At 36.3% G+C, this 12,707-nt stretch overlaps 1 protein-coding gene across 1 annotated transcript; it reads right to left on the bottom strand.

Moving 5' to 3' along the window:
* Positions 1-1,964: 1,964 nt before the first annotated feature.
* Positions 1,965-2,420, bottom strand: LOC127078859 (uncharacterized). The gene has a single exon (XM_051019279.1). It carries the CDS (start codon positions 2,418-2,420, stop codon positions 1,965-1,967), a length of 456 nt encoding a protein of 151 aa, XP_050875236.1.
* Between the last annotated feature and the right edge of the window lie 10,287 nt (positions 2,421-12,707).

The following is a 12,707-nucleotide window of genomic DNA, read 5'->3' as shown; positions in this document are numbered from 1 at the left end:
ACTTATAAATACTAAACAATGTACAAAAGTCATATTTCACAACATATCGACTTTCATGTACATATTATCATCCCTCATCATTTACAAATCATCATCAAATATTATACAACTTTCACATGATTCCATAATGTATACAAGTCACCATTTCATCACATGTATCACAAATATGCATACATATCACATCAACAACACATCAACAATTCATATCAAATGGATCACCTGAAATCCACGTATATGCATATCTACCAAAATCATATCCACACAATCATATCACATAATCACACAAACCACAATTCACACTGACATGTGAGACTCAATGTGTGACTCAATGCGATATGCATGTGGATCCCATCCGTTATCATTTATGGCTTGCCAAACGTCTCTCATATAAACTAGATAACCACCTCTAAAGCTCGATTCAGCCTTAAGCTTTCAAACCCCATTCAGCGTTAGGTTTGGGACAAGCAAATAATCTACGCGAGATTTCCCAACACTGCCTCTTTCATAAACTCATGCTAGTGTAAGTGTGCAACAACAACAAGACTCATACAATTAAGACGATCACAACCCCTTAATCATACATAAGCATACCACATCCAATATTTGCATAACATACATCTAACATGACTTCAATCCCAAACAATACATCAAATAGCATTCATCATCTCATCACAACACATTAACATAAAGCAAACAAGTCAATTCATGTTATTCATCAAATTCACCAATTCACATCATCACATACATAATTCCAAGTATTATGTTTCTTCACAAAATCCATCATAAACCATCCAATACATGCCAAACAATAGAAAACATGTCATTCACATTCACCACACATATAATATACATCCACATTAGGATTCTTTTGATAAAATGTTAATCTACTGTTATCAAAATAAATATCACATTATAGATAATACTCTTAGCTTCCTAACGGTCCAAACGACACCTCAAACAGAGTTACGATTCAAAAGTTATTGAATTTACAAGTTTTTCAAAATGCTGTCAAAACCAGAAAATTTGCTGTTGCGAAAATGCTGTCAAAAACCAAAAAAACTGTTGTTGCGAAAATGCTACTGTCCATCACGAATTTTCATCATAAAACCACATGAATCCATCATTTTTCATGAAATAAATAATTATACAATATATATATATATATATAATATATATATATATATATATATATATATATATATATATATATATATATATATTATATAATATATATATATATATATAGATATATATATATATATATATATATATATATATATATAACAACTATTAGGATAATAGAAACAAGATTCTAAGCTCCACTAATTTTCACCAAAATTCCAAATCAACCATTTTCAAGTGAAACTCAAACATGCAATTATACACCATATCATGTTCTATATACATACCCGTTCATGGAATTTAATATAGAAACATCATAGCATAACATAAACATCAATTTCATGGATTAAAATATAAACACATGTTAGGGTTTCTCAAAAATCAAAATCCCCAAATCCTAAGTTCATGATATCTAACCCACATACATATTACATACATTATGTTTATCCATAACCACTTGAAATCCCACTCTTACCTTAGTATAGATGAAATCTCTAGGTTCTTCTTCTTCTAGTTTCCTCTTCTCCTCTTTCTCTTCTATTCTCTTCTATTCTCTCTTCTTCTCTTGTTTTACAAAACTAACTCTAATCTCTAAAACCCTTACTATATTTTTAACTCATAATGTGTTTAACCCACTTATCCATCAATTCTAATTAATTAGGCCCATTACTAGACAATTGTTATTTCTACTCATAAAATTCAATTATTCAAATAACATATATATTCAAATAATTCAAATAATCACCAGAACACATATTTAATTTATTATCACACCAAATAATGATTAATTAAAATAAACACCTAATAAATAAATATAGAAATTAAATCGGGGTGTTACAACTCTACCGCGTAACGTTTCCACCAGTCGGTCCTCCCCAAACAACTTTCACCAAAGAGATCTCTTTACCACGGAGTTGTTTCACCTCTCTATCTTCTATCCGCATAGGTAATGTCTCCACGGTCAAATTATCTCTAACCTCAATATCATCTAATTGGACAACATGCAAAGGATCCGTAATGTATCTCCTCAATTGAGACACGTGAAACACATCATGGAGATTAGCAAGTGACGACGACAATGTAATCCGATAAGCCACATCACCTACTTTCTCGGAAATCTGATACGGGCCAATAAAATGCGGCGTCAACTTACGCGACTTCAATGCTCTACCAACACCCGTTACTAGAGTAACTCTTAAAAACACATGATCATCTACCTCAAACTCAAGCACTTTCCTTCTCTTGTCATGGTAACTCTTTTGACGACTCTGAGAAACCTTCATCTTCTCTCTTATCATTTTAATCTTATCAGTAGTCTATTGAACTATCTCAGGTCCAACCACAACACTCTCTCCAGATTCATACCAACACAAAGGCGTCCTACACCTTCTATCATACAAAGCTTCAAACGAAGTCATACCAATACTCGAATGAAAACTGTTATTGTAGGTAAACTCAATCAAAGGAAAATAACTATCCCAAGCACCTCCCTATTCCAAAACACAAGCTCTCAAAAGATCCTCAAGCAACTGAGTCGTCCTCTCAGTCTGACCATCTGTCTGCGGATGATAAGCAGAACTCAAACCCAACTTTGTACCCAAAGCACGTTGCAAACCTTCCCAAAAGTTCGAAGTAAACCTCACATCCCTATCTGACACAATGCTAGATGGAATACCATGCAAACTGACAATTTTCTCAATATACAGCTTTGCAAGCCTCTCCATCGGATAATCCATTCTAATCGGAATAAAGTGAGCATATTTCGTCAATTTGTCCACAATAACCCAAATAGCTTCACAATTACTCGGAGTCCTAGGTAAACCAGAAACAAAATCCATAGAAATACTATCCCATTTCCATTCAGGAATAGATAACGGTTGTAACAAACCAGACGACTTCTGATGCTCAATCTTCGATTTCTGACAAATCAAACATGAATACACGAATTCCGCAATCTCTTTCTTCATACTAGGCCACCAAAACAATTTCCTCAAATCTTTATACATCTTAGTAGCACCAGGATGAATACTCAAACCACTACGATGTCCTTCATCGACATATGCAAAGATTTCCTACTCAAAGCGTCGGCTACAACATTCGCTTTGCCAGGATGGTAATTCAAACAAAAATCATAATCCTTCAAGAATTCCAACCATCTCCTTTGCCTCATATTCAACTCTTTCTGATCGAACTAATACTTCAAACTTTTGTGATCACTAAACACATCGAATCTCGACCCAAACAAATAATGTCTCCAAATCTTCAAAACAAACACAACATCAGCTAATTCCAAATCATGAGTCGGATAATTCCTCTCATGCACTTTGAGTTGCCTTGAAGCATAAGCTACAACTTGTTGACTCTGCATTAACACACCTCCTAAACCCATCAAATAAGCATCACAATACACAACAAATGGTTCTGATGGATTCGGTAAAATCAAAATAGAAGCAGTAGTTAATCTCCTCTTCAGCTCTGTAAAACTAGCTTCACATTTTGCAGTCCAAATGAAAACTTGACCTTTCTTAGTCAATTGCGTTAACAATAAAGATAACTTAGAATAGCCTTCAATAAACTTTCGATAATAACTTGCCAAACCAAGAAAACTACGAATCTCAGACAAAGATTTCGGCGCTTCCCCTTGAGATATAGCCTCAATCTTAGAAGGATCAACCGAAATACCACCACTAGAGATCACATGGCCAAGGAAACTCACTTCCTTCAACCAAAACTTGCACTTTGAAAGTTTAGCAAACAACTGCTTCTCTTTTAATACAAATAAAACAATCCTCAAATGCTCAGCATGATCCTCTTCACTCTTCGAATAGATCAAAATATCATCGATAAACACAATAACAAACTCATCGAGATATTTATGAAAAAACCGATTCATGTACTCCATAAATACACCAGGTGCATTCATCACACCGAAAGGCATCACCGAATACTCATAGTGTCCATACCTTGCTCTAAAAGCAGTCTTCTGAATATCTTCAGCTTTCACATGGATCTGATGATACCCAGACCTCAAATCAATCTTGCTAAACACCCAAGCACCAACCAACTGATCCATCAAATCATCAATCCTCGAAAGAGGATACATATTCATTATAGTAACCTTATTCAGTTGTCTGTAATCCACACATAACCTCATAGTACCTTCTTTCTTCTTAACTAATAAGACAGGTGCACCCCACGGTGACACACTCAAACGAATAAACCTCTATCAAGAAAATCCTTTAGTTGACTCTTTAACTCTTTCAACCCAGATCGTGACATCCGATACGGAGCCATCGATACCGGACTAGTACCATGAATCAAATCAATCGTGAACTCAACTTTACGTTCAGGCGGCAAATCACTATTTACCTTGAAAAATGGTAAACAACCGCTGATCTTCCAAATTTCTAAATTTGTTCACTCACAGGATCGATCAGATTGATCCTAGGACATGTGCTAAATTTCTCGTAAACGTAACATTAATAAATGATCGAACTAAACGTCAAATCAAAGCGTTAAATAAAAACTAAGGACAAAAGAGTGAATTGAACAAAAGAACAATCTTAAATCAGTATTTAGAACTATTAAAGAAGAAGTAAACGACGAGAATTGTAAAAGAGTTGAAAATAATCAAAAAGGTTTGTAAGCGCTGGAATCTTTAAGACTGTAAGGTAAAAGTTCAAGGTAAGGAAAGGAACTAAGGATCTTTAAATTTGTAAATGACGAAGTAAGAAATAAAGTGTTTGAGAGTAAAGAACAAGGAAAGACATTTCTGAAGAGAAAGTAAAGATAACTTTATAATGCTTTGAAATGATTAAACAATAGTGTAGACAACGTATATTCTGCGTTTTACAGTTCTTCTTCACACGAATACTTAGTAAATTTGCACATTTTTTGTACACAATTTGACACGCACTTTTCTATCACTAAGGCCCTATATTTATACTGGGTCGAAATAACTTCTATGATGGTTCTTCAATCACGTCAATACATGTGGCACCCTGCATGCGTATGTTCGCCCACTCTGCTTCCACGTGTATCCTCGCGGTTTCTAACGAAGGTAATCTTCCCTCCTTCATTTGAATTTTAAATCTTTGATCAAAACCATTTTCTAACTGTTCCCTAAGGAACTGCTCCGAAATTTCAGCTATAAGCTTGATCTTTATCCAATCAGCTAAGTCGGTCTACCCTTAGCTGGTCGAATCACTTCTTAGTCGAAACCAGTTGTAGATAATTTCCAATTTTTGGTAATTTGAAGTGGGCGTCGAAAATTTGAGCTAACAGATTGCCCCCTAAAAATGCCATTTTTGAGACACGAGAGAGAAAGACATTTTTTTAGACCTTACTTCGACGCCTCAATGGCTGATACTGCCACGTGTCTCAATATTGGCAAAACTTTTTTAGTTTCTCCACTTGTTTGGTGACATCAGCGTCCTCATTTTTTTCCTACCCACGTCTTTTCAGCCCACAATGGAATCTTTTTCACTCATCACGTTTCCTAGCTTATAGGAAATCATGGCTATAACATTAATTGCCATTTTCACTATACTACCCAAGGGATACACGTGTCCCATTAACTTGTCTACCATTAATGTTAATTTGAAATGTCTTCCTGTAGGCCTATAAAACCCAATTACTTACCCATTACAGAACTTTCTCACATTCTCTGAATTTTCAAGCGTTCAAACCTTCCTTTCTCCCAATCCCTTCTAACTGAAACCCAGATTTCGCTTTTTCAAACCTTAACGATGGATGCTTCAAACAAAGCTCTCAACAGAACAAGAGTTTCTTTCAAAACTACTGCTAATAGGTCCAAAGCCCCGAAGAAAATTTCTGAGCTTCCGCCATTTGCTACTTTATCCGCCCCCTTGCAGTTGGTAATCGTCAGTACCAACCAGAACCTCAGATAGAGGAACATCACCAGATTTATGCTTCATAGGTACTCATTCCTGTTTCTGTCTCTAATAAAACTTATGCCTTATCTGGACCTATAGTAGATTTAAACACTGATACCAGCAAGCTTAGAGAGTTTTTTCCGTCTTACCATAAATGCAAACCCATAGGACATGCTAGAAACCCTAGGACTTCTTCTTCCGAAAACACCCAGACTGAAAACGCTATAGATTTAAGGTTTATGAACAATGGTTTTAGAGCCTTTCGTGCCACCCCAACTTTCAAAGATCCCACTGATTACTCCAATTGGTTAAACAAAATAGAGAAACAAAAATCTCAGGCTTGGAAAGATATAGGGATATATGACCTTATTATGTTGTTGAAATTGGATTTGGATTATAGTAACCCTATGTTAGTTTCTTCACTGTACTTCTGGGACAACATACACTATACCTTCCATCTTCCTTGTGGAATGGTCAGACCCACTCTTTTCGACATGGCCGCTATCACAGGGCTGAAACCCATTGGCCACATCTACGATCCTGATGTTGACTCCATGGATACTATTTCCTTTTTGACTACAAGAGTGGCATATTCAACACATATAGCCCACTACCATGATAAAGACACTGAAACTGTCTCTGACGTGGAGCATATAGCTTTTCTGGCTCTGTGGCTGTCACACTCCATGTTTTGCTCGAAATCATTACAAGTGGCCAAGAAATATCTCACCCTGGCTAACCAACTGCATGTGGGGCATGATGTCTGCTTAAGTGAGATGATTTTGGATAGCCTGTACGAATCCTTGAGCTCAATACCACGTTCGAGGCCAATCTCCCCAACAAGGGCCTCGTCGATGAAGATGCTGAAGGAATCCGACATAGGAGGGTCTAAGGATCGAGGTTAGCTCAACTAACCCCCAGGGACGAAGGACAGACTCTCCAACCAACCTTCATGAATTACATCATGATGTTCGCTAAATGTTATACTTTTACTTAGAGTATGGCTCCCTTCACTCTCATGAGAGTTGGCCCTTGGTGGTTTACCAGGACTTTTCCTTCTTCATCTAAAAATTAAGAGACATAATCCTTGCTAACTTGGGAAGCCTTCTTGATGCCTCAGATCCTTACCCTTCGATTTAACCCTTCGAAAGTCCAAGTCACACTGATAACTTACCAGCCCAACCTTGTTGCTCGAAAATTTGGGTTGGTCCAGGTCCTCCCGAAGTGCCTATACTACAAGAAGAGTAGCTTCCTCATTCATAATGCCATTCATACTGAAACCATGGCTTTCAAACAAATAGCCAAGTATACTGGTAGGACCCAGTTAACTCCATTTCATTTCAAGCCTAGCTTCCTTTATAGTCAAGAATTTGGGAAATGGTGGGCTAAGTGTTACATTGAGGAATTCTGCGATGTTACTTCCTTTATTCAATTTTTTGACAAAGTTTTTCTCCTTGTGCAGGAAAAGACCAAGAAAGGTACTTATACGCTTATAAAAGAAATTTAAGCTTTTCAAAACTACTTTGAAACTGCCTATCAACCTGATGATCTTAGTCGAACCATCCGCGAAGAAGTTGTTATGCTCAAAGAGAAGTTTTCAAAGAAAATAGAAACTTTAAAGATTCCCTCATACGTTCCTCGCGAGAAACGCTATGAAATGGCTCTTGAACTATTTCCCCCAAAGTTTATGTAGCGGTGTATTCGTCACTTTATGATTTATTGACTAAATCAAAAGCAAAGCATACAAAGATAGAGTCGCCACCGCATTTTTATTTATCCAAAGGAATGGCTAAAAAGCGAATAAAATCCTAAGAAGTTTTACAAAGAAAACTAATAAAAGGGGTACAGAGATCTGGGTAAGGGGGTAATTATGCAAAGGGAAGGTGTTAGGCACCCAATGCATCCTAGGTACTCCTAGGGAACCTCTTTTCACAACTTGTTGCAAAAGATATTGTTTATGAAAAATATTTATTGTGCAAACATTGATTGGGAGGATGGGAAAAGAATATACAATTTTTATTATTTTTGTGTTTGGATGGATGAAACCCATTGCCTACGTACCTTTACAAGATCAAAACCTCGTAGTTCGGCTAAAAGATTTCAAAAAAGTAAGTGGATTGATTTTAAACAAAATCCCTAAGGTCTTTCGTTATCAAAGGGAGAAAACTCAACCTGAACAACCACGAGTCCACCATGTGAGAATAGCTTCGACATACTAGAGGGGTTAACCCTGTTTTCAGTATGGAAGTCTTACAGTTCGATCACTAAGGACAAAAGGTGAGATTCACATCAACCACTAAGATAATTCAGATCTATGGCTAATGCATGAAAACTTGAGTAAGAAGTGGACAAGGGCCACAAAAACAATTGAGTGAGTGAAATTAACCAATTAGAAGTATTCACAAAGATGGTCAAAGTTGACATTAGATCCAATTCAGAAGAAGTATTGGGAAAATGAAGTTTGAAAGTCAAAGGCTTAAGGCCTGGGTTTCTAGTTTTGAAAATAAGTGAAAATGTTTGCACCAAAGTTATTTGGTTTGGGTTAACATGCAAATGGAGGTTGAAGGTTATACACAAAAAGGTGAGGGTTAGGGAACAAAGCCACAAGAATAGGAGTTGCTTTCTCAATATCATAGAAATGATCCGAGGAAGTTCCTTTGGAATAAGGCAACACAAAGCAATAAGCAAGTGAAACATGGTATCAGAGATAGCCAAGAATAAATGGAAACCAGATGCCAATCAATGGACTTATACTAGGCTCACAAAACAAAGATGGATACCAGATGCCAATCAATGGACTTACACTAGTCTCACAAAGCAAAACATGGATACCAGATGCCAATCAATGGACTTACACCAGTCTCACAAAACAAAGAAGACAAATGCAATAAGCAAGAGGAAACAAGTTGCCAATAAATGGTCTTACACTCGACTCCAAGGAAAAGGAATGCCAATTAATGGTCTTAGTTCCAACTCCTACCAGATCACAGGAAACAACTGCCAATAAATGGACTTACAATTGACTCCTCAATGGACAAAACAAAATGTCACAAAGTATGACAATGATCATGAAATGATATATAATTAATGCTCAAAGATGAGAACAATGCACAAAGGCACACACAAACAATTATGCACAGATGGACAAATAAGCAAACAAACAGTCAATTATCACACACTATACATAATCAATAGGCTCAAGCAAGGTTAGGCTTTAGTCAAGGGGTCATATCAACCTCGACAAACAAGCCAACTGGAAATGGGTGTTCAGGCTCTTAACCTCTAACATTGAGAGTTAGGGTGAGCTGATGAAATAGAGATGAGGGTTATGCCTCATAGCTCTTATCCCTGGCCTGGGAGAGCTTTAATCAATAGAAAGTGTGGGAGTTCAGAATGAAGGAACTCTTCTCCACAAATGACTGACTCTATGGACAAGATTTTGGGTTTTTTATTCAAAGTGCATCAACACATGGTGTGAGCAAAATGAATGACACAACTGAATAGCAGGGGATGGATTACACATCCCTTCTATCTGCCAATTGCCTCTTAAGAGGACTTAACCTGCTTGGCACAAAGATAAACAAACAAGAACATGGCCTCTTAAGGAGGACTTCAGACAGGTGCCTTCCAATAACAGCAGGTCTTCCAGACTACATGAAGAATAGGGATTATACCTAAGTGGTATGCCAACCACAAGCAAAGCAAAGCAAAGTTCAAATGAACTTAAAGCAACTTATGTACCTGTGTAAACAACTAAACAAATCAGTACAGTATTCAGACAAACAGACAACAGTCAACAACAAACAGACAATCCCAATGTACAACATATAAGCCAAACAACTCAAGTGAGCTATCATCAAAGCCTACAAAACAAACAAATGTTAGCAATCAATAGCAAATATCAACATTCAAATGATGAAGCAATATCAACCATGGAAATTGGATGCTTGAACCTGAAATTCAAAGCTCACATGTAAGTACAAACCACTAGGTCAAAGCCTAGGGTCAAAGGTGAAGAAAAAAATCCAAAACAGGAGTTAATATTCAACACAATGCAACTTCAAACACATATTAACATGTCCTAAAAAGGACCAAAACAAAATCATCAAGCAAAGGCATTTCATGTGCAAGGGAAGTCAAAGACAATTTCAAAGCTCATATTTGGATATTGAGAATGAAAATTCCAAATCAAAACATAAATGATTCAAATAATTCTGGAAAAATTCATGAGCATTCAGCACATCCAATACAATCATCATACCAAAAATCAGAATCAACAGAGGTCATTTGATATGGAAATGAAATTGCAAAAGTTGAACATCAAATTGTGTGACTCAAATTGTCACACCATACAAACATGTGTATAAAACAGAAATGGTAAATGAGAAAAATGCACAATCAAGCCTCAAACATCCATCAATATGTCAAGAATCATCATGCAAAATTTCATGGCATTTGGATCAATATCAAGCATTTCATGATAAGATGGATGGAACAAGGTCACAAATGTACACATGTTCACATATTCTAACACAATTCAAAATCCAACCGTGCACAACTTCAGAATTTAACATCATCAAATAGAGGATATCTCAATGAACAAGTAGCAAAAAACCAGGGATTTTTTGGAGCATTTTTCAATTTATTATGGATTTTTGAAGTTGGAAGAAAAAATGAAAATGAAAATGAAGCATAGCATGAAATATGGAGGGAAATGTAATTTGAAACATTAATTTGAAAATGGATGCACGCTGGGATCGAACCGTGTAGCATTTTGAAAATGAGCGCGCCAGGCAATGAAACGCTGCCATTTCACACGCAAACCCTAGCCAAACCAGAGTGGACGCTAAACCGTCACAAAACGGATGCTACATCGTCTTCTCCACGAAGACGATGATGAACAGTGCATGAAGCTCAAACAAATTTTCCAGAAATGAGTAAAATTTATACCATTCGAAAGCTATTGCCAAGGAGATTACAGATCAAGCATTATCTAACATCAATTCCTCATGAATAGATCAAATCGAGTAAAAACATTTTGATGCACAAACTTTCAATCACACATATCTCAACCAATAATGCACTATTTTTCATGAAATTTTCACCAGAATCATCAGCAACATGAGACCTACACTATCATGGCAATAATTTTGAGAATTGAAAGCTTCGAAAAACCTACCTCTTGAAGAGCAGGTTCTGGATTCGCACGATTCAAAGCTCCAAATGATCCTAATCACCTCCTGAGATGTTATCTTGAATCTTTGTGAAGTAATTGAGGCTTGGCAGGTGCTAGATCCAGCTCAAATCAGAATTTCCATCTTCACCTTCATGAACTTGCTACACTTAATTTTTGCACGAATTCCACAATCCAAAGCTTGATCTGCACTATATCAGTACCAGAGAACAAGAATATGAAATAAAATTGCAATGTTATTTGAAGAAAATTTGAATTATGATTGAGAGAAAATTTTGGAGGGAGAGAGAATTTGGATCTAGAAATGGTGAAAAATGATTAACCTCTCTGAAATTCTGTTAGGTTTTAGTATTTATATGCTCTCTTAATCACATTGCTAATCCACACTTAATTTGGTTAATTGAAATTAGGCAAAATTAGGTGTTTTAGCAAAAATTGAAAATTGCATGGTGCATGTAGTAAACCCACGTGAACAGTGTCATGTGCTTGATCAAAGTCACTCAAAATCATTTTTTAAACACATTGGCAATGGTGGAAAGTTCTCATGATGCACCATTTTTGAATTTTCAAGTTTCCCTCCAAAATTGACTTGAATGCACAAATGATCATATGATGGAAATTCATGCAATGTGATGAATGGTTTGGAAACTTCATGTCATGACAAGCAATTTAGAAAAAGAGGCACCAAATTTGGAGTTATGAATCAAAAGTTATGAAGTTCCATGTACATTTGGAAATGATTGGACCATATCTCCTCAACCATTCATCAGATTCTCATGATCTTAGACTTTTTGGAAATGGGAGAGATAGATCTTCAACTTTCATGTTGGACAAAATTTCATTTGAAGCTTCTTTGATGTTGGAAAGTTGAGTTGAAGTTGGACCAAAAACTTTCCGTTTTTGGAAAGTTGAAATTATAGGTCACTTTCCATTTTTGGAAACTTTTGACTTGACCTCAAATTCTTCAACCTTGATCTTTGGTATGATGAATAAGCATGATTTGGACATGAATGGGATGAAGAAACTCAATTCCTCAATTCAAAACCCACAGTTGACTTTTCAATTGACTACATTGGTCCTTAGATGACCTGAAAATGTCCTGATGAAATTTAAGCCTCTACCACTTGGGATTTTGCTTCAAAATGACATCATAAATCATATGAACTCTTGTAAATGATCATGGGGTCCACATCTTCAAGAATAACCACCATCTACTCTTTGTACCATGAATACACCTGATGCCTTGACCTGTTGACTGCTTAAGCTGCAAGTAACAAAGGTTAATGATATATTTTTGTACATTTTTGGTTAGTGATTAAAAGAAAAGCAATGATATACAAATGCAAGCAATGCTTGGTGATCAAGAATCATTCTCAAAGAGATCCCACCCACAGGGAAGGAAGCAAGGTGTCCAATGATCCTTGAGGCAATGCAATGTTATGATATGATGCCATGAGGGATCTTAGGGACAAAATTGGGGTCTTACAGATGCCCCT

The sequence above is a fragment of the Lathyrus oleraceus genome, chromosome 5 (genome assembly GCF_024323335.1).
Source record: "Lathyrus oleraceus cultivar Zhongwan6 chromosome 5, CAAS_Psat_ZW6_1.0, whole genome shotgun sequence".
Taxonomy (NCBI): Eukaryota; Viridiplantae; Streptophyta; class Magnoliopsida; order Fabales; family Fabaceae; genus Lathyrus; species Lathyrus oleraceus.
This window is presented reverse-complemented; position numbering and strand designations above follow the sequence as displayed.

Bases quoted from the DNA above. Each gene is read 5' to 3' on its own strand.
- LOC127078859 (XM_051019279.1), bottom strand. From the start codon at position 2,420: ATGATAAGAGAGAAGATGAAGGTTTCTCAGAGTCGTCAAAAGAGTTAC.